This window comes from Megalops cyprinoides, chromosome 20 (genome assembly GCF_013368585.1).
Source record: "Megalops cyprinoides isolate fMegCyp1 chromosome 20, fMegCyp1.pri, whole genome shotgun sequence".
Classification (NCBI taxonomy): domain Eukaryota; kingdom Metazoa; phylum Chordata; class Actinopteri; order Elopiformes; family Megalopidae; genus Megalops; species Megalops cyprinoides.
Window position 1 is genome coordinate 10,691,386 of NC_050602.1, and position 22,838 is coordinate 10,714,223.

At 44.1% G+C, this 22,838-nt stretch overlaps 3 protein-coding genes across 5 annotated transcripts; all 3 read right to left on the bottom strand.

Moving 5' to 3' along the window:
- Positions 1-326: 326 nt before the first annotated feature.
- Positions 327-6,330, bottom strand: eif4e2 (eukaryotic translation initiation factor 4E family member 2). Of its 2 annotated transcripts, none has more exons than XM_036554414.1 (8): positions 6,228-6,330; positions 4,504-4,621; positions 4,169-4,303; positions 3,620-3,724; positions 2,943-3,095; positions 2,315-2,451; positions 2,001-2,060; positions 327-1,841 (listed from the first exon to the last, which is right to left on the bottom strand). In XM_036554414.1, the coding sequence occupies exons 1-7, from the start codon at positions 6,245-6,247 to the stop codon at positions 2,012-2,014; spliced, it is 717 nt and encodes a 238-aa protein (XP_036410307.1). In that variant the 5' UTR covers positions 6,248-6,330; the 3' UTR covers positions 327-1,841; positions 2,001-2,011. The 2 variants fall into 2 exon arrangements, with proteins under 2 accessions (XP_036410307.1, XP_036410306.1); XM_036554413.1 differs by having other exon boundaries at positions 1,995-2,060.
- A 1,295-nt stretch (positions 6,331-7,625) lies between these two features.
- capn10 (calpain 10) lies at positions 7,626-17,052 on the bottom strand. Of its 2 annotated transcripts, none has more exons than XM_036554481.1 (13): positions 16,975-17,052; positions 15,856-16,077; positions 15,576-15,707; positions 14,799-14,995; positions 14,107-14,327; positions 12,623-12,764; positions 11,990-12,156; positions 11,631-11,899; positions 11,126-11,328; positions 10,491-10,737; positions 9,987-10,180; positions 9,229-9,274; positions 7,626-8,014 (listed from the first exon to the last, which is right to left on the bottom strand). In XM_036554481.1, exons 2-13 carry the CDS (start codon positions 15,994-15,996, stop codon positions 7,985-7,987), a joined length of 1,989 nt encoding a protein of 662 aa, XP_036410374.1. In that variant the 5' UTR covers positions 15,997-16,077; positions 16,975-17,052; the 3' UTR covers positions 7,626-7,984. The 2 variants fall into 2 exon arrangements, with proteins under 2 accessions (XP_036410374.1, XP_036410375.1); XM_036554482.1 differs by lacking the exon at positions 16,975-17,052 and adding an exon at positions 16,728-16,760.
- A 2,175-nt stretch (positions 17,053-19,227) lies between these two features.
- ccl20a.4 (chemokine (C-C motif) ligand 20a, duplicate 4) lies at positions 19,228-20,505 on the bottom strand. Its single transcript, XM_036553743.1, has 4 exons — positions 20,380-20,505; positions 20,061-20,169; positions 19,572-19,649; positions 19,228-19,360 (listed from the first exon to the last, which is right to left on the bottom strand). The coding sequence occupies exons 1-4, from the start codon at positions 20,450-20,452 to the stop codon at positions 19,342-19,344; spliced, it is 279 nt and encodes a 92-aa protein (XP_036409636.1). The 5' UTR covers positions 20,453-20,505; the 3' UTR covers positions 19,228-19,341.
- Positions 20,506-22,838: the final 2,333 nt, after the last annotated feature.

Consider the following 22,838-nt stretch of genomic DNA (forward strand, 5'->3'; position numbering starts at 1 on the left):
CTGGTGACATTTTGTTGATGAAGTTAAAAAAATCAGAGGGCCAATATTGCTTTCAGCAAGCCAGTACTGGCAACTCCTGCTGGTCTAGTGTCAACAAGCTTTTGAGTTGGCAAGCCACAGTCGGGTCTGCCATCACACCAGTGGATCTCCTGCTATAGTCTTTTTCAGGTTTCCCACTATCTGCATGCCAATTAGTTGACATAGGACCAACAGGTATTTGCTTGCTGTATAAGTCCATAATGGCTTACCAACACAAACCAGAAAACAATCTTCAAATCTTTATGTACAAACTTTTAACACACACAGTCGTCACTTTTGGTCAGGATATTGACAAAGGTATTTTAAGCACAATGGTCTGAAAGCATTAAAAAAATAAAAGCATTCTCCAGCACTTGGTATGGGCCTTATATAACACTGCTACAAAAAAGCAGTTACTAGTTATGCCATTGAGATCACTTGCTGTCAACTCAGGACTCCTTAAGGGAGGAAGGATGGAATTTCAAAAAAAGACAACATTGGTAACATCACAGAGTATGACACTACAGAACTTCAATAGCAGCAGATGCATAATTGACATTTATTGCTATAATCAATCAGGTGAAATCAGGCAACACATTTCTCTTCTTGAATGACAGAGCTTCCTGCGCAACGGCACCACCTACTGACTCCCAGGCAGTAGTTACAGGTAATTAACAGATAGTGTTCCTATCACTGACCCTGGATTGGTTTCACTTGATGGTAGAGGTTGATATTAGGGCTGAGTTATCTGATCCTGGATCAGTGCTTTAGGGGGCACTATCTAACTGGAGCGTTAACAGCACAGCAGCCCCGCCCCTCTGCATCTCAGAGACGGCGCCACGGTTGGTTTTTTTCACGTTGGAACCCTAAAATATTGTATCAATTGAAATACTAAAACTAATAAAAACCTTCAGCTTTAAAATTTGGAGGAGACAGGCTGAAGTCCAGGCACAGTGATATAGGCAGCTTGGCAGTCCATTCGAATGAGACGCTCTGATGACGGCAAGCCCCACCTTTAGGGTGGCAGTCGTCCTTTGGGGGGTGTTTCCAACTCTCAGGTCAAAAGGTAAGACTCAAGACAGAATCCTCCAGTGATCCCTCAGTAAGTCCACTTAGAAATATTTCCTCTTTTTTTTCCTTGTAAAATAATTCTAAGTCAAATGACACTAATACTGCAATTAAAAATACTGCACTACAGCAAAAACAGTCTCCACTTGCAGGCCTCTCCCTTCATGTTTTAAAAGAATAGATCTATGCTGTTAGGGGGACCCTTTTCCTGCAGTGTACCATTACAATACTAATGTAGGGAGCTCTCAACATGTAATGCGATGACGCACGTTACACATTTAAAGGTTTGGGTTTTGGTTTCGTGTTTTTCTTGAAGGCTCTAGAACAGTCATTGCCCATATCACAGCAGCTGAGAATTTCACTACGCAGACTCCCTTTTGCGGCGGAGAAAGCGAGAGAGAGACCGTGGTCGTCCGTCCTTGGCGACGCCATACTGGCAGCCTTCTTGTCGGCCATCTTGTATTAACGGGCCGAGAGACCCACCAAGGGATAGTTTTTGTTCGCTTGTTTGTTTGTTGTGCCACTGCTGCCGTGGTTCCTCTTTTCATTTAGCTGATCCCTGGAGGCGGCTCTCAAAAATTATGGGTTATGTTAAAGGGGATTCCACAAGTCATCACAAAAAAATGGTCTCCCTGCTCGTTCTCTCTCTCTCTTCCTCTCTCTCTCTCTCTCTCTCTCTCTGAAACAGTGATGATCAATATGTAGACATTCTCCTCTGGACACTCCTCTTCGTCCACAAGACCACAAGTACAAATCTGGTTGGGGAAAGAAAGACAGACAGCACACTCACGTAATAAGAAAATGGCAGATGAATAGAAATTATTTTGGCAATATACAGTACATAGACATATACAAAAATGAGTGTATTAGATTGACGTAAATCAACAGGGGAAAAACGTAGTTCCTACCCTTACAGGATCTGAAGTTAGCGCCCCCCACTGGCATTCACCAGACCGTGGAAATCCTCCCAGGCCCTGGCCAATCAAAGACAAGTAACCACAGAGAGGCTGAGAAGCTACAACCAAGAATTTGTTAACAATGACCTCTCAGGTCATCATGCTAATGGGGGTGTATGTATGTGTGCACTGCATGTGTGCTTGCCCAGAGTACTGTATTTGTGAGTGTATGTAAATACAAACACGTCTTGCTGTGTGCACATCCAGTACTGTACTGAGTGTGTGAGTGTGTGTACATGCACACGTATGCTTGCACATGCGAGGAAGCGTACTTGATGCTATCGGTATGAGTCTTGTACTCCATGATGGTGTTGGGTGGCAGGTTGAGGACTCTCCTCAGAGTGTCTCTGATGCGGGCAGTGGTGGCCTGGTCACTGGCTGTTTTGTTCCAGATGGAGATGATGTCCTCCTAAGACACACAGACAAACACACCACTTGGAGAAGCAGAGAAGCCCCAGGCACTGACACGAATGTTTCATGTGCATTCCAGTTGCACATGTGCATTCCAGTTGTCCTTGACAAAAACATCTTTCAATGCCTTTTCTAACTAATTTGAACAGTGGGTAAAGCACCCCAGTCAAGAGTACAACAGCCATGGTGGGGTTCAAATGTGCCTCTGCTACACTGCTATCCTTTGCTGGCACTGCAGAGGCTTTGAGAGGTAGCTGCGCTGACACAGTTCTGATAGGGTTATGTGGACTGAGATGCAATGGATGGGAAAAGGACCCAGCTGGCTCTGCTGAGAATTCCATTTCGGCTTACCCCGCTTTCTTGGTCCAACGCCTCTGAATGACAGGGCTTCACTGGACTGGATGTAGGGTTAGCGTGTGGGGGAGTGTCGGCGTGGGTGGGGCGGGGCTGCGGGAGGTGTGCGGGTGGGGCTTGTGTGCGCATGCGTACCTGGAAACGCACAGAGACCACGGCACCGCAGATCTCCTCCCCCACCATGAACTGCTCGCCCAGCATGGCCAGGATCAGGTTCTCCCAGCAACGCGACGCCAGGCCCTTCCGCAGGCGGATAATCCACTTCCCCCCGCTCTTGTTGGCGTCGTCCTGTTTGGGGGTGGGGGGGTTGGGGAGGACAAGGGCCTCTTGTCACAGGAGAATAACCTGGCCATTTGTTTCAACCGCAGACAGACACATCTCCTTCCAGAGCTTCATGTCCACTCCACTCACTATGTTGATTTAAACCAGAAGCGACTCTCTCAATTCCTGAAAAGCCATATTTGCATATTTGTCTAGGCTGGTTTTTGCTCCACCCCCTGTCTCTGTTAGACCAATTAGTCAGCTATTAGCTGTACACATTTGCCAATGGAAGCGATACTACGTTTTTCTTCAGTTTTAGACTTTAATCCACTCTTAAGACGTGATCTATCTTACACAAAAATGTAAAAAAAAGGATCTGACCGCTCAAAACAGGACTGAGTAATGATAAGCCTAATTAAGCAATACAGAGCACAGCTCACAGCAAAAGTAGGTTACACATGGGTCTCCAGGAACTGAGTATGACATCCCTGACAGAAGCTGTTCCCCAAACTGGTTTTGTGCCACTAGCTGCACCACAACGCTATACTCACTTCCCACATGGGCTTAATGCCTTCTTTGAAGAGGTGGAAGTCACTGTGGCCAGTGAGGTCACCAGGCCGGGTCATGTGACTGTAGAAGCGCCAGAACTGCTCCACCTAGTGGAACGGAGACAGCCACGGTAGCAGGTGTTTACATCAGCAATTCACAAGGTGAATTGAGCGGGCAAACCTGTTCCCTATCTCCCCACACCCCCTCTCCACCAGGTACGTACTACAAAGTTATCATTTCCTATAGTCCTCTGCTACTGTAAAACTTTGTCAACCTAATGTGTTACCTGTAACTTACGCAATGTGGGGACATCCTTTGGAGATATAATGTAACACCTTACCACAGAATGAAATGACTTCACTTCTAAAGTTATACAATGGTGCCACCCAGTGGCGGAAACAGGTGACGGTTCAGAACGCATAAATAATTTGTCCCACCATTATAGCACTTGGATTTGATTGCCCTTTCATTCACAATTGTGTCAAGTGTAGACCATCCAGAACACTAGATATTTTGAAAAAGAAGGAGAGAGGAGGGGAACGATGACTCACAGAGGCGAAGCTCCCGATCTGTTTGATGTTCTGCTCGTAGCTCTGGGAGCTGGCGGGTCGGCCCGGGGTGCGACGAGAGTACCAGAAGGTGTAATTGTACTGCAGGGGGTGCTCCCCTGCTCCAGGCACCACTGTCTGGAGATGGAGACAACATGTCAATGACACGGTGCCTTCAGTCTGGTCAAAAGGTACCAAGCTGGTGTGTCACATTAATCTAGCAGCTACATTACTGTGATAATCCACATATGCACACTCAGGTACATACACACAGGCATATGCACGCACACGTGCGCGCCCATGTACGAATGCATGCGCGCGTGCACACACACACACACCTTCTTCTTGGCAGTGTTCTGTTCCCTCTCCTCCTCCTCGTTTTTTTCCTTTTCACACTCTTTCGGTGAGCCGCTGTCGTCATTCTGATCGTGGTCCCCGCTATCGTCATCTTTCAGACTGCAGGAGACAGAATCCCCTTATCACTCTCTCACACACAGAGACAAGCACACAAGCCCCCACACACACACACACACACATAACCACAAACAGAGATGCAGTCACACTCAGAGATACACACCCAATGTGCACACACAGACACGCACATTAATACACGCCAAGCAGACACACACACAGAAAAGCACACACACACACACACACACACACACACACACACACACGGCTTCTCCTTCCCCCACTGTTGTCATATGTCAGATCCTGCCCTGCAACCAGTCAGGGACACTGGGAAACGCATTCCTGCCGCTAGACTGTGTGCAACGTGTCAGAGTGTATGAACCAAATTAAAGCAATATATTTCCAATTACATTAAAATGCTTTGCACATTAGAAACACATGCAATATTGTCACAAATCCAGGGAACTATTTTTACCTTATGCATGAAAATATATAGAAAACACCAACAACTGGTAGGCACAGCTTTAACTAAAAAGGAAAAAAAAAACACTTATATAAATGTTAAAATATAGCTGGAACTATATTAGTTGATAATTCAATTCTCAATTTATACAGTAGGCCACACGATTTTGTAAGTAAATCCAGTGCTATCCAGAGTTGTTTATGGAGGGTGCAAAACCAGTAGAACCAGATCAGCTCAACCGGTTACATAATTTTAGGATTTGAAAAACCAGCACCAATAACTAGCTGCCAAGATATCTATTTTGGCAATCTAATGTTATCTATTATCAGCACTCCGAGCCAGTTAAATGAATACAAATACGAGCCAGTGTAAAATTAGCCAAGTGGTCATTAGTGCACTGTTATCTGAAGAGGTCGGTTTAGAGCACGAATTGCTATTATTTTGCTGACCAAGCTAGCTGACTAAGGTGGCTAATGGTAATGGCCATTACATACGACACACGTTAGCTATTGCTAGTTAGCCAGCAACATTTTTTCATCTCAGGCAAGCTGACTTATCTGAGAACGCTAACTAATGTTAGCAACGTGAGTGCAAACTTTATCAGTCGGTTGCTCGCTAGTTAGCTAGCGTTGCATAGTAATCAATTCGATTTACGTGGACTCGTTCAATTGCAAGAGACGAACCTCCGTCAAATTGTTCTGACAGCATGTTTTCCTGAGAGCTTAACACTTTCACACTTTGTTTTTTTTAACGCTGACCGATGTGTCCCCGCCTTCGAAAGGCTTCCACTACTCGCGGCCAGAGCAGAAGGGAGTTTCCAGCCGGGTCCCAGCGCACCTGCCCCTGCCTTTCACTGACTTACAACCCGGGGATCCGGCTATGGCCTGACGGGCCTTGCTTGTCCAGCGCAAGCACTTATCTCCACATTAAGACGGCATTATGAGCAAGGGCGATCGCATGTCGTTTCGGGCTCCTCCGCGATACAGGACATCGCTAAGTGCGGGACGCATGACAGGCACTCTTGTGTGACCTCTGCCTATGCAAGACTCGCGGAGACACGCCTCTTTCTTTACGAGAAGAACGCAGCTAGTTATCTAGCTAACAAGCTAATTGCACTGCAACAAATTTGCGACCACCGTGCAAAGCGACTACTCTGCAGCTCTTGGGAACGGGGGCTCTTTTACTCACGCGTCAAATTTGTTGTTCATTATTTTCTAGATGGGTGTCTGTCTCCGGAGTCTGACAACAGCCCCCTGAATTCCGCAGGAACAGCGGCGTGCACAGTGACGGGGGCGCGCCTCGCGCGGTGTCAGCGTGCATTGGGAGCGTATGGGTCACACATTCTTGAAATGTCTTCTTACCCATTTCATTGTTTTGCCGCCTAACCATCGTCTCATACTTAAACTTTGTAAGTCGAGTTGCATCTCTGTGCCTAAAACAAACGCTTTATATACCAAAATAAAACCACTACACACACGATGAGGTTTCTATTGCATTTTTATTATGCACAACACTCCTCTATGTGCAGAATTCAGAATTGGCAGTTCCCCGTTTAGACTTGTTACATTAACACAAACACAACACAAAGTTCATTCAAGTCATGAGTGAACAGTTAAATAAACGTGCCCAGAATGTTCCAGTAAGGTTTTTTTCTTGTTTTATTTAAATTAACTCCTTTTTAAATACTTAGCTTTTCAAAATTCATACACCAAATAGTGTATGACAAAAAACTTTAAGTCACAGTCTCCATTGCACATATATATAGCTTGCTTGGTTTTGATCTTCAGTTCAGTTTTGAGCTGCAGTGAGGAAAATGTGTTTAAAATACTGCTGTGGAAAAAATTAAAGGCAAATAAAATAACCTTGCACCGGCATTACAGACTAAATGGTCTGACGAAGGACTAAAAAACATGAAAGAACATTGCACCAGTCTGTTCCTGATAAAGTTCTTTGAAATGAGTAAGAAGGCAATAACACATATCAATATATGACTAAAACACAGTATGACCTACGAATGAGGAAGAGGCTGGGAGTTGCAGTGTTGAAGAGCCTTAACAGGGAAAGCCAGCACTGCAAGGTCTCATCAACCTTAGGCTGTTACACTACGTATGGGCATTCAACACACCTTTTATCTGAAGTCCACTTCAAGTTTTCCAACATGGAAAAAGACAAAATGTACCTGAAACCGAACCCCATGGAAAGTTTTCAGTTGGACACAACCGCACGCGCACAGAAAGTCAACGTCCCACACAAAGCGGACCGATGAAAGCACGGAACAGTGCATCCAACCGTGCGGCTCGCCCCCGGGGTTTATTTTCCTCCTCCTCCTGGCAGGATAGCGCCCAGCACGGATCGTACCCCGTCACGCACGGAGAGCTGCCACCGGTGCAAGCCGATGCGTGCGGGGACAAAGCGCGCGGCCACATCTGAGCGGCGCGGCACCTTTGGAGTCCCCCCAGCCCGCCCCCCCGCCCCCATCCCTCTCTATCTCCCCCCACACTCCTTTCAGAAGGCGGTCCATCTCTCTGGTTCTGGTGCGGGCTGGGCCAGGGAGGGAGGGAGGGAGGGAGTGAGGGTAGGGGGTGTTCGGGCGAGGGAGCCCCGTGCGCGGCGCTTCTCGCTCCCATTTCCAGCCCCCGCCCCCCCCCCAGAGGGGTCCATGAGTGGCGTCTTTGTTTGGGCGGCGGACGGGCGGGCAGGGAGTGGGCCCCTTCAATCGGGCCTGTTTGTTTACACCGCTGAGCCGCGTCGCCTCTCATTAGCACTGATGCGGCGGACGCGCTGTGATGTCCTAATCGCTACAGCCTGCCCTCTGCGGGCCAATAAAGGCTCCCCGGCCTCCTCTGCCCCTGGGGAATTGGAGGGGGGGTCACTTTCATCTCGGGCCAGGGCCCGAACCCACGTCAGCATCCAGGAGGGGAGAAGGGGAGGGGGGTGTCCCAGGGCTATCTCTGCATCACAGAGATGTTTGAAACCTGCCACAAAAGAGTGAGGCAGAGAGAGAAAGGGTCAGGGGCAGAAGGGCAGAAAGTCCTGTCACACTTGTAATGGTCCATTCCTGCCTGTCAGGGTGCTCATGCAGAGAAAGGTGGCGATGGACGGGTTCATTTTGTTTAGTTTAGTTTACTGTGTGTTATACACACGTGTTCATCTGCAACGTTTGCTAGACAAATCAAGTTTAATAATAACACACCTCAGCAACAATAATATACCTCAGTGAAAATACACGTTATGAAATTCATGTGAATTGATACTCAGCGTTACAAAAAAGCTAGAAATTAATTAAATCCACACAAAACCCAGGTATTCAAAATAAAACAACCTTAGCTAATATAAACAGAGGTAGATACAGTGGGGTGTTAAAGAAAGAAACAGTGTAAAAGAATCTGAGGTCCAAAGAAAATCCAGTTTACTGAACTAACCCAGTCGATCAATTAGCAACACCCTGCGTTTGATATTTCCCTGTCTCCTCATAATCACAGCTAAACAGTGCCACCTGTTGACCCTTAATCAGAAAAAAACAGATACATTTTCACATCAACTAGAAAGCCATTTAATCCATGTCCACAATTGACCTGGATCTCAATCTGGATATACGGGACACTGCAACAGAATCAGGCCTTGAGTAGCGCTAAGCGAGCATGACCCAGAAGTTTCCATCTGGATGAGACGTTAAGTAAAAGTCCCAATTCACTGTGGTTACTAAAGGTCTTATGTCACTTATGACAAAGAGTAGGGTGTTCCCCAGAGTGCTGGCCGAATTCCCAATATGTGATTTCTGTATCAATGCTGAATATTAAACTGTCTCTCCATCCAGCTGAAGCGTGATGAGTGGTCTGGGGCAACATGGCTGCCATACAATGCAAGCAGGTGGCACTCACTGTCAAGTAAAGAGACCCCTGAAGTGGGGGCTATATAAAACACACTAATTATTATTATTGGAAATAATGTCCATTCACGCAGATTACTCAAAGATAAATGCAGGACCCATGCCTCACAGCTGGGGTCAACTGCACTTCAATTCAGTCAGTCCAAGAAATGAATTTCAATTTGTTAATAGGAAAATCCTTTAAGAAAATAATGGGGAATTTTCAATTCATTACCTGAATTTCAGAACAGCCCCAGAACTGAATGAACTGAAATGGAATTCACCAAAACTCTGAAAGCAGACCCAGAGAGAGACACTCACCTCCTGAATGACCGTTCCTAAGGCTTCCTGGCTCTTCATGACTTTCCTAAAGCAGAAACAACAAAGAACATCTCTTGGTTGGCACTGCTGACATCGTGGTCATCGTTTTCAATGACCAACTGAGCCCCCCATATGCAGCGATGGCTGATGTTAAAGTCTGTACTGCAGCACTTAATCTGCCCTGGCCCTTGTTCAGATGCTGCGGTACGCTGACTGATGTGGTGTGCGACAGTTAATCTTTAGGATCTTCACAGGGTCTCACAGGGGCATCGTGGGAAGTTGAGTCCTGCAAGCCTGCCATCTATGCACAGCACCCACTCTGACGGTTTGCTCCACTGGGACTGACAGCTTAAAGCTTCAGAAAAAGCCTTTGAAGAGGAAAAATGGCAACCAGTGAGGTGATGCGTGGGTTAGAGTCGGGGCTCTCAAACCTGCCAAATCTGCCCACAAGCAGTGAGCTCTGTCTAAGAAATCAATTTTACAAGGAGGAGGCAGAAGAGCAACCCTCTGACTGAACTCTCCAATGCTGTTCTGATCAAAGGGGAACTATCAAGACCCTATTAGCACTGATTAAACTTTGAATTTAACTCAGTGCTTATTACCTTTTTGATGTGCTTATTACCACGTCCTTATACTCAATTTAAATATGTTCACTTTAATTTTGCAAGGCCTCTCTGTGGTTGTTCATTACCGTGGTTCTAAACGCGATATCACGAAACCTGCCGGAACCACTGGCCGTGCAAACACAGTGAGTTTACCTGTGGATCTTCCGAGCCACCGTGAGGGAGAAGTGGCCCTTGCAGTCGGGCTGGTAGGTGGAGGGGACGATGACGTAGGCCCCTGGCGGCAGGCTGCAGTGCAGGGTGACCTCCGGGGCATAGCAGTGTGGCACGCAGCTCACCCGAGGCTCCTGATCCTGGGTGATCTGGGGATGTGCCAGCCCCTTAGGGACCTGCGTCACATGCACACGCACACACAGACATGCGTCCACGCACACATATATGTGTACCCAAATGCAGGCAAATGAAGACAATTATCAATGCAGAGAACCACAGGTATGATTAGATGCACACCATATTAAAATGTGAGGTGACATTGTGCATTTGTTCTATTAGACAAAACAAAAGGCAAAACCCTTTACAAATGCTTCATAAACCACATGTAAATAGAGCCACATGTTGCTCTATTCGAAGGCCCTAAACGCCCTGCTCTTGGTCACTGTTGGTCAACTGCCCCTGGCTCCGCCCTACAAAGGCCCTCACCTGGTAGACGTGGAAGCCGATTGGCTGGAGGGCTTTGGCGGGGCAGTGCTGGCGCAGGGCGATCCTCACGTTGGGCTCGCCAGACTCGTAGCTTACAGTGAGAGGGATGTGCGGGTTCGTAGGGTGGGATGGGAAGTTCCTGCTGCCCCCCGCCGATCTCCCGGGTATCCACTTCCCCTGGGAGTGGCTGGTCTCCCATTCGCCCCCTGGGATTGCCATCTCTGGGGGCACAGGGGCCTTCAGGGCACTGCAATGAAACACAAACACCATGAGATGTCCACAGTGCAGTTTTTCTCCACATGTAACACACACCATATACAGTCAAACTTAATTTCAATGACTTTGTTTATAATTGTCTGCAGATTATGCTTTGCCAAAAATATATTACTTATATTTCTTGTATTATTCTTACATTTTTGTATATTTTTCTTATATAAGAAAAACCACAGTGCACAAAATGATGGTGAGTAAAACATTTACTTCAGTCCCATGAGATACAGCTAAGTCTTCTTTGAGTCTGCTTTATTTTTCTTTAGTGGGTTGTTGAATATACTTTCCACCAGTGCTGGCCTGGGCCTACAGTACTACAGTGAGATGTCATCTCTGACATCATTCAGAAATACACCTGCACCCACCTGAGAGACACTGGTGCTGAGGAGAAGACCCGCAGCAGGAAGCTCGCTTCCGCCCCCTGGAGGAAGGTGTTGGGGATGAGCAGGTGGTAGCCCTCGCTGAGGTGAGTGTGCAGCGTGACCTCTCGCTCGTAGGCGTGGCAGTGGGTGGAGGCACAGGGTGATCTGTTCAGCGTCTGTGCCAGGTTAAAGTGCTTCTTCTCCACCTAGATACAAGCGCGCGCGCACACACACACACACACCACTGAGTCAAAACTGAAACGACTCCGGTGTATTTATACAGTAATTACTGACCCTTTACACCATGGGCATAAATTACGGGGGGGATGGGGGGGGTTGTAACCTCCCCAATAATCAAAACCGGCCAATACAACCCCCCCAAATAATCATATTCATGGAGACCTCATCCCCCCCAATGTTCAACCCAAAGTTACGCCCTTGCTTTAGACACTCTTATGGTGCATTTGATGCAGTGGGCTTAATGACAGTACCTATCCCCATGGCTAACCTTCCACATGTGGAGTCCAATGGCTTGGTAGCGAAGGTGTGGCTCAGAGCTGCCCTCTAGGGGATTCTCCGTGCCTCCGCATCGTTGGGAGCTGGCGGTCTGTCTCCATCCTCTGTGCTGAAGCAGGGACACCAGAACCTCCCCCGGCTCAAACATTCGCAGCCAAAACTTGGGGTTGCTACCAAAACTACTGTTGTTACGACAACCACCAGCAGAATGACTTCTGACCCAACACCCACGTATCTGCTGGCTGTGAGGTAACTCTTTGCCTATTGGACAGAAAGGACATGTGTTAAACCCCACAGAGTTAGCCAACACAACAAGGCAAGATTTAGTTTAAAAACAATCCCACAGGCTACCTGTATAAATGCTTTTAAGAAATCCCTGATCGCTGACTGGATATCCCACAGTGACCTCGTCAAACTCCTTCAGGAGTTCCGCCTCCTCCACCCAGAACTCCCCTTCCTGGGTACGGCCTAGCAGGTTCTGAGAGCAGCCAGACTCCAGCTGACTCCAGCCATCTCCACTGTCAGGACAGACAAAAACTCACTGTCACTGTTCTCTAATGCAGTGGTTCTCTAACCATAGCCCTTTGGTCTTGTTTCTCGAATGCAGGGGTTCTCTACCCACAATCTTCTGGTCACCTTCCTCTAACGCAGTGGTTCTCTACTCTTTTACCTGTAGAGGCCATGCTGGTCTCCCTTACATTTTATCAATTTATCCAGCTGGAAATTTCATTAAAGCACCTCAGCAGAAGCAATATAATTTCCCTTCACCACCCTCTCCCTACTCAGCAATATCAGAGCTGTGCTCTGGCTCAAGGTTTGTTCTCAACAATGTGCCATCAACAATCTTGACACAATCCTGACAACAGAAATTCTTTTTTATTCCTCTCTTCATGGAATGGCATAATGCTGGGCTGCAGGCTTAGACCCAGTGATCAACGGCACCCCGCCCTCTCCCCCACCAATCAGAGCCCTCTCCCCGCGCACCTTTCTCTCCAGTCCCCCTCCCAGCAGCGCCGCCCCCAGGGGTTCCGTATCCTCAGCAGACGCACGTTCCCGCCTCTCTCCCTCCTCACGTCCGTCCACTCCATCACGCTCAGGGCGTGGTACTGCCCCAACTCCTGGGCACCTGAGAGGGGAGGGGCGGAGCCAAAACACGGTTCCCGTGACAACCACAAAACCAGATTCACCTGCCCACTGCACTCCACACATGGCCATAACAGGAGCTTGTCAGCTCATGTGGCTGTTCGGCTAAACCCCTTCTGTTCCCACCCTGTGCTCCATTAAAGCAGTGATCCTGCTTAGCCTAAGCATTAGTTAACCACAAAAACAGTGAATTATTAAATAAAGTCCTAACACGGTAGTCACCAGTCACATTGCTGCCTTTCACGTAGGGATCTAATTTGGCGTGCTGTTTTTGACGTACTGCACACATACATGTACCAATGGTCACAAAGCAGTCATGAGACTCGCTTAGCATAAATGCATGGAAGGCCTTACAGTAAGCTTCTTTAAGTTCCAGTGCTATAATGAAATGTGTTTCAAGAAACTTCAGCTTTAATATACCCTACTTTGGGTGATCCATCAACAGAGGTTCTTACGTGCGGCTCAAACAGTGCATGTCAAAGCGAGTGTTTAATGCATATTAAATCTCGTCTTTCTGCAGCTTTTCACATACCGTGCTACAGCGAAGTCTCTGTGCCTTAACCACGACCCAGCTGAGTCTAGAGATTTGAATCGAATCATGACCGTCATTTGCAAATGCGGTCGCCTGCCAATGCAAGAACCACCCACCTCCCTTTAACTTTGATGTAGGACAGAATGTTCACAAATTAGAAAGAATAAAAACATTTCGAGGCTAAATTTAGAGCAGACTGATTATGCTTTGCAACAGGATAATACAGTCTGAATGTTCATGCCCATTACATGAAACTGCTGCTCTGTGTCATTTACTCACGATTATGATGCATAGCTACAGGAAAAGCATGATGGGAAAACAGGGCTTCACGAATGGGCTGTCTCCGCTAATTGCATGATTACAGACTGACAGATTCAAACCAACCCATGCATTCTAACCTAAAGCGCAGAGCTTCATTTGACTCTTTATCATTAATAAACAAAATGAAGATCAAAATGAATCAAAATAAATTTGGAATGCCCAATGCTTTTTTATGCCACTATAGGCTCCCGGTCACTGCCGGCTACTGACATGGCTGGGAGTCTGACCTGGGTCATAGGGCTCAGCCTTGCAATTGAACATCAAGCACTTTTACCTACTGAATCACTCGGGAGCCAAACATTGCAGTTTTTGTTACAAGATATTGCAAGATATTACAAGATATTTAAACGCATGAGCTGAACTAATTGTTATGTAACTCAGAGAAATTTGATACTTAAAGCTCAGGAATAACCACACATTGCAAGGACTGAACAGGTCCTGTAACATACCACAGCGGACTTCTCTGTCTCACCTCCGGAGGAGCTGTGCATGGAGCAGCTCACTGTACCCCTGTCTCTCACTTCCTGTAGGCTGCTCAGGTCAAGCTTTCTCTTGGGCTTGCCATTCTCTCCATACTGGTCCTCCTCCTTCCCAGAATCCTTCAAGCTCCAACGTTCAGCTAGGCCACCAGTGAGATCGACCAAGGCTTCTGACACCTGCCCTGCCCACAGGTGCTCGTAGGAGCCATGAAGCCTAATGGGGGCACAGTAGGGACCACTGAATGTACTTGAAAAGGTTTCACATGATACAGTGACACAAAAATCTCTGTTCTCTAGCCTGTCTCAAGTACTAGAGAATCCTCGTCCAAAAATCAGATGCATTTCAGCAAACAATGAGTTTGTATTTGTTATGCTTTTATGAACTTGTGTTAAGGGCAAAACCCGGGTAGAATGGGCCTTACATTTTAGACCCAGTATCTGCACAGGGAAATTAAGAGTTCTAAGTTGTGCTGGCCTTATGGATATAAATGCTCTCATTTCTGTCACGGGACAATACCCAACACTGTCTTAAGAACATTCATATTGATGATCTTATGTAAGTGTTCTAAATGTAAAGTTATGTAAGTTGGACACAAGTCTTAAGTTACGAGGTCGCAAAACTGACCCTGTGAAATTTCACGGTGATCGATTTAAAGGAAGCCTCTCGTTTGCATTGCCCACTCACTTGGCGTACGCCTTCTCGAGGAGCGGCACCCAGAAGGCACTCGGGGACTGGCAGTGGGAGAAGCAGAGCTTGGAGCCGATGCAGGGCAGCTGGTCATCCACCTCCACGTCCACCCAGCACCCCAGCTGCCAGAAGCGGAAGGCGAAGCGGCCCTCATACCCGGGTTCGCTCCACTGCGGCTGTCCCGCGGGCAGGACCTGGAATGCACGCTTTGCTGAACACGGACCGAGAAGCCCGCACTCAAGTTTCCATGCAGAATCATATATGACCATCTTCATTTTGGATGTTCTTTTCTTTTTCGCATTCAATGCTTGTAAAAGGGGGTCTGATTCACTGCAGTTTATATCAAGAGCAAAGAAATAAGCTCACAGGTTGATTCACTCAAAATGAAGGAGTACAAGTTATACTTTGACCGAGTATTAATGATATAAAAGCACTATTCAAAGTCTGTGTTGTCACCTCCTAACAGGCTGTTATAATCCTAAACATACTTCGGTATGCAGTCAATACCATGCACGTGCATGTGTAGAGTTAATCCACTTGCAGATTACCCACTCTTTAGTTTCTTTAGTGTTACTAATTTAGTTAAGGAATTCTCATTACGGCTTAAGATGTTTAGGAGTTAGCATTTTGGTGTTAAGGAGTTCCAGTGCAGGAGAATTTGAGTCTACACTGGTAGCACAAGAGTTTTCAGAGTGAAGTATATAACCGTAGCACATTGTCAAGTTAATGCATATGGTTAATGCTTTAAATGTCTGTAGTTATGTCAGTGGCTACCTTATTCATCAAGTGGTTGTTCTTCAGCAGCATGGTACATGCACACAGAAACCAGCAGTCTCCCAGCAGCCCTTGTTTTGCATAGCCCTCCATGGGATTCTCTGGGAACATCTTAGGTGATTGGCAGATTTCCTGGATGAGCAAGAAACAGGTCAGTTTCTAAATATATGATCTCACAGGACACAGAGTCAACTGAAGTATACACATTCTACACAGCAATGAGAGAGAGCTCCTACCTTTGCGTTTGTCAAAAATGCATATCGTCATCACCAGTCCTTACCTGCGGCCGCATCCAGGTGATATCCCCTTGGAACTTCGAGATGGGGGAGGTGTAGTCGGAGAACAAGGAGCAGTCCCGCGGTGGAAAGTCAGCATCCTCAAACAGTTTCTTATGCTTCGCATCCTCCTCCATCTCCTCCATGACGGTCCCAAAAACCCACAATGCCCTGCTTCTCCTCTCCTCCAAACCGCCACTGCCCTTTGTCTCATATCTCCATCATCTCTGAAAATACATTAGACAAACTTTTATTAATGATATTTGACGATTTCCCCTTCTATTTTATGCATCACCTTCGAACTTCATGTAAGACAAATTTCTTGATATGGAAAAAAAAAAATCATACACACATGGTTTGACGAATATGACTCAAATAGAATAAATGACCGTGGTCAGTGATCTAGGCATTTATTGTGTCAACATCTGGATTGCTAGTCTGACCGAACGCCTGGCATTACTTATGTAGCTACGTAGTGCTGCATCTGCCGTTGTGGTTTACAAGTTTACAGTTTATACCTCGTTGCAAATATAAAGAAAACATGTTCAATGTTCCAATTTACTAAAGAATGTCACATAACCTGACAGCAACACAGGAGGGTCTGATTTGATCGCAATACGGTATGAATGATAATCACGTGGCAAGTTCGAATGTAGCTAACAATCTACGATAAAATGCCACGTTTTGCTCCTTTTTTGAATGAAAATCGAATATCGCAAGCTAACAGCCGACGAACAGAAGCCAGCTAAATATATTATGGTGCAGAGGATTATACTACTACCTACACAGCCAGCTAGCTCTGGTTGCTAAACAGAACCAGAGACAATGGAGGAAAAAGTAACCGAGTGAGACAGAAAGCAATAGTATGAACACAAACCGCGGCAGTAATTCTGGGAATGTCCTGGTGCAGTCATAGAACGAATCAAATCAATAAAATATTTTCTAACAAACTGTGTTAACTAGTAGCTAACGTTCCAGCTATGTGTTGACATAGCTAACTGGCTACCCAGATTGAAAATCAAACTCTTATTTTGTTCCAAAAAACGTGGCACTCAATGTTAAAGTGTGAATGTACTGCTTGCCAAAATTAATTATGCAAACGTAACCAGCCGTATGAAAAATACCCAGTTTATTTCCCTCTGTCAGTTTCCTTCCGGGAAGACGGCACTCCGTGGACAGCCGTTATGTCAAGATGCATTTCCCCCACATCCCTCTCCTTTGATGACGTCAGCCGGTTCAGACAGCGCCTTTATTCCGTCTCTGTTTCTATGCCACCCGATGGTTCTTTATCGCATTACAAGTCTTCGCCTTTTTAAGAAGTCGAATGACAGTGCGGTGACGGAGAGTTATAAGTCTTTAGGATTTAAGAAGAAAAGGTCTTGTAGAACTATTTTAGGACAGGATCGATATTTGATCTTTTATAATGTATAGTCAGACCATCAAAGATGAAGTGCATGCATGAAATATAGATATGATAAAATGCAACTGGCAATTTCCTGACTATTTCCAAAGGCTCAGATTCCATCATTCATTGATTTAAAAGCACTGATTTAGTCCATTCAGATGTTTGTATAGCACCTTTGTATTCTCTGAAATGTGCGCATGTCTTTTCATTGATTAATTGCCATAGATTCAACCCTGCCCTGGAAGATACATGAAACTGAGCACATTGAAGTTACTCCACAACACGTCACCGTTTCCCATTCATCTGCATCTTTGTCAGTGCGTCTAAATAAAAGCTAAGAATATGGACCCCTGCCACTGCTCCAGCGGTTTCGCTTCCAGTAGCGGTAGTAACGTGAAATGAATAGCAATAAAACTGCAGGCACCTGACGAGGGTGGCACGCTTGGCATACTGTTCACATAATGCGCAGCTGCTTGCTGCTGTCCTGTCCTTCTGCTGCGCTAACGTGAAGAGCATGCTTTCATTAGCATGTGGTGAGCTGGCCTATCGTCACGAAGAGGAGGATGGGACAAGGTCAGTCAGACTAGCAGAGGTCTGCTAGGATGTGTGTGCGTGTGTGTGTGTGTGTGTGAAAGAGTGAGTACGTGTGCATCTGTGTGGGTGTAGGTGTGTGTATGTGTCTGCATGTTTAAAACAACTCTACCATTATGTTTGGTGTCATTAGCGCTGCTTAAACTCATACAGTTTAGATTATCTGTCTTCCTCAAATTGACATAAAGAGGCATGATGATTTTAAACCCACAAGCTTTATGATGTCAGAATGTTTACATGGCAAGAGATCAGATTAATTACTCTGTATGCTCTGTAACTGACACCAGTGTAAGTATTCCTGTATATATTATACTCAGTTTTGCATACAATGTGGAAATGCAACACAATTGCAAAGGCAACACCAAACAAACAGTAAACAAAACAAAAGCCTTTTTTATATATGATAATTTATTGCATATATGCCAATATGTTGCATACTACTTCCCTCATTTTATCAGTGTACATAATCTTTAAAAACTTTAGAGCTAACTTGTGTTTCTTACAATTCTTACAAAAGGAAGCTCAAATCAAATAGTGTTCTAACAATAGAAAAGTACAGTTACAAAATGTTACAGCAGTAAGTTGATGTGGTTCTGCTAATGGACCAGTTCTGAAACTGTTTGGGCCTCAGATGGTATTGGTGCGGTCATTTTTTTTTTTTCTTGCTATAATGTTACATGCAGGTGATATTGAGGCCGTTTGGATTTGAGTGAATCATTTTACAAATATGAGGGACAGACTTACACTTTGTTCTGCCATTAAACCTTAGCAAAGCAGTGTCTATAAATATAGGCTAGGGAGCTGCAAAGCTGAAGCTGAATGTTTGCACTAATTTATTGCAGCTTGACACAGAGACACTAAGTAAGCCATGGTAAGTTACACCTGTTCAGCTTGCTTGTTTTCAGATCAACAAATATAGAAAATGACGAGGTGGTGTGTGGTGACTTCCCACAATGCAATGAAAATCTGTTACATTTCAAGTGCATGAGGCTTTGGATATGCTAAGAAACTGAGTACAACATTAATTGTGGTAATTTGAAGCTGTGTAGTTAAAAAGTTATTATTATTATTATTTTCATGTTGGAACATCACTGAATACATGCAAATGTGAAATGATTATTATTATGGTCATAAATCTACCTTTCATCCTTAACACTCAACTCAGTATGACAAAGACCATGAACATTATGTATACATTGTTACAGTAAGACCACACACCAAACAAACAGATGATGTGATTTACGAATGTATTTATTTTTTAAATGCTTGATTCTTACATGACTTTAAATAGTTTAAAATCAATTTATATATATATATACATAGTTTTTGATTTTGACAAACATTTCTCATGAAATTAAACAGAAATAAACAGGCATTCTGAAAGTAGAACAGTGACATAATAACAGCCATGGTTCTAATTTGGCACAGCGCTCAATGAAGACAAAATTGGTTCCAAGTCTGGTCGAGCCTCGTTGAGATCACATAAGTGGTCGCTTCAGGCCCTTCTCTTGTCCCTTCAAAGCGAGAATGGATAAACATTTCACTTTATTATGACTCCACTGCAAGTACTGAAATGACTCACAGATATATACTATATACTGTTCTCAAACTAGTGCATATCATTCTCACAGTGTTTCTACAACATCGTAAAAATACCACGGCCTTGTGAGAATGTTGTGTCCTAGCTGGATTTCATATTTAAAGCGTGTGCTGATTTCTGCTTACTTTATGTGCTCCATAGCGTCCTCGACCCACTTGTCATTAGGGTTGGCACAGATCTTCCTCCCCCTCACAGTGGTGAAGCTGAGAGGATAAGAACAATTTTCATGAAGTCTTTGTACAACATCAGGATGTAATATAGACCAATAGAAAATGTACAATGTAATGTACAATGAATGGTTTTTGAGCATAAGCTGACTGGTTTGCAGTGCCTGTCCTAAAGCAGACCTAAACCTCAGTAACACTACACAGCATTAGCTGACTTCCTCTCTAACTGTCCTGACGTCATTTGAAGGGTAGAGAGATGTTTTGTTTAGGACAAACACTGCAACAAATATTAATGCTATTTTAATAGTTTAGCAATTAATAGTTAATTAGGAATCTTGAAATTTGAAGTGTTAGGCACTAACATGCCTCCTCTTCCCAGTATCCAGACTATGAATAATACCTGACAGATGGCATCAAAACCCTCCAAAAAAGAACACATTTACTTACACCACAGCATCAATGTTGCAAGGACCTCTGATGTCCTGGAGGTAATAGTGTTGTAACAGGTCGGCAGGGAAGGGCTTCTCATTGTAGGATAAACAGCACCTGACAGGACCTGTGTTAAGCATTAGACATTCAGCTGTCATTGCAGAAGGAAATGGCAATTTAAATCTCTGAAGAATGCAAACAGACCATGGCTAGGAAGATACTCTGCCAGCAAAGCTGAAACTAACCACTTTCATAATGTGTGATTAAGCCCCGCTGGTAGCTACACTGTCGTCTAGTCACTTTACTCTGGTGGTATGAAAGCAAGCGTCCTACTTACCCATTTCACCCTCAGACACCAGTGCCACCAGGAGCAGCAGCAGAGCTGGAGCGGCCATGCCCACTTTCACCATCGTTTCACTGAGGAGTTTCTGCTTCTGAAGCTAAAAATGATCGCTGTCTCCTCTTGCTCGAGGTTCTCTGATACCTCGAACAATCCTGGCTCCTGTTTTATACCCATATCAGGTCTGGAAATTTCAGAATGTCATCCGGATCACCACCGGCTTATCGGAACGTCGAGGGAAGTTCTGGGCCGCAGGGAAATGTAAATGGGTCACGTTTGAACCACAAAATTTACCTCACCATCACTGGCACAAAATCCCCTCTGCCATTATGTAACTCTGGTATGTGGAAGTATTAATTAACAAAAATCAACCATAAAACTAAAAACTAAAAAAGAACTCATCAAGCAAAATATGAAAAATAAAATTCTGTAAAATACAGAATTCTGCTAGAGATCCCTGCTTACCAACCACCCCAAATAATGCATTCCATTTAAAAAGTACTAATCACACTTTCATAATATGTTATTAAGAAAACTTAATTCATTATTTTTAAAAAAATCATGAACTCATGCAATTTTTAACTAGAACCACAGTTTGGAGTTTACAAAATTAGTCTCCTCAATCTTCTGGTCTATGGAATTCAGTAAATATCCAACTGTATAAATGGATAACATTGTACAGAACTGTAACCTATGTAAGTCGCTTTGGATAAAAGCGTCTGCCAAATGAATAAATGTAAATGTAAATTCAGGTCCTACTCATATTAGACAGTATTTTTTCTACTTTTGTTTCAAATCAAATGTGAAAAGGCTAAAAGCAAACCAGTCACAAATTGTGGAATTATTATTTTAAGATTATTTACAATGAAAGTACAATCAGGTCAGTTTGAATCATATAACCTGCAGTGTGCCGTAGTGGTAAGGAGCAGGCGTTTGTGACCAAACGGTTGCTGGTTTGATTCCCTGCTGGGGCACTGCTGTTGTATCCTTGGGAAAGGTACTTAACCCACAATTGTCTCATTAAATATCCAGTTATATAAATGGATAAACTTGTAACCTGGATAAATGTATCTGCAAAATTACAGTAATATAATTTCATACAATCATCAGATTATTGCAGTGTCTCTTAATGACAGTTTCTTTCAACCATATTGTTTATATGAACCATTTGAGGAGCTGTACATTATATTAAAGTATTTTTTTTTTCCAGTTGGTCTGCACAGTATTGTACATCACGACCAATCAAAAAAAAACATCCAAAACCTTAAAAAAAATAGAAAAAAAAACTAAAACTAAAACTATGAGATTTATAAAGTATTCATACCCTTCATAATTATAAGGCTAACCTTTCTCAGGTGCAAGATAGTGTCATAAACTCATCCGATTTGTTGATGGTCTCCACCTGTGAAGGAAATTAGTGGATCACTGGTTTTGAATTACTTCATAAGCAAAATACCTGAAATACCAACAATTAATTGCTGACATTTCAGTTCTTGATTTTTTATTTGTAAATGTTTTATTATTTTTATTTCCTTTTTGGGCTGCACTGTTGCAGAGTTAAGTGATAGACAAATAAAAAGTCTAACTAGTCAAAATCTCAGGTTGTGGAAAACAGTTGTATATATATATATATATATATATATATATATATATAGTGAGTACGATATCCCTTTCATGTTGCTTTGTTATTATGCAGTGGGTACTGTAAAATACTACTGTCTTCTTCTGACATAGGGGGAAATATGACCATTCCTAGAATCATTTGACATTACATAAGTATGAGGGAAGGGGGTCAAAAGGGGAAAGTTACGATATCATTAAAGAACAAAGGAAAAACCCCTCCACTTTACCGTGACCCATTTAGAGGTTAGAAAATGCACATGTTTCCTTTTAACTAAATGCCACCGTCGCACACACTGTTCCTCTGACCTAAAAAAGCTATGACATCAGTACCAGGCAACCAACATTTAGCACAAGTGTAATATTGTAGCACGTGTTCATTGCTCCATTTGTGTCTGCTAAGTAAATAAATTATCTAATATAAATATCATTCACTGTCCTGACAGTTTATGGACCCAAGTCATTGATGTGGTTTTGATGAAGATTAGTCTGCATGCCCCTGGCATTTGAACCCACATCAATTGATCCATTTTTTTTTTCATAGAGTGCTCCTAACTAAGAAATCATCTCAGAGCAAGAGAACAAGTCACATACACACATATACCATGAAGCAAAAAAGCAAAAATACAATATGTATTTGCAAATGCCAGGCATGACAGTATTTACAGTAGAACAATGGAATATGTTCAAGCTATGCTGATTGTGAGGAGTTATCCTGATGCAATAATTGAATGTTAAGGTATCACGTGAAATGCCCTAAACTGCATAAAATTCCTTAGAAAACTTGTATTAGCAGGAATGATATGACCATGAGAAAAAAAGAACCTGGACCCCTT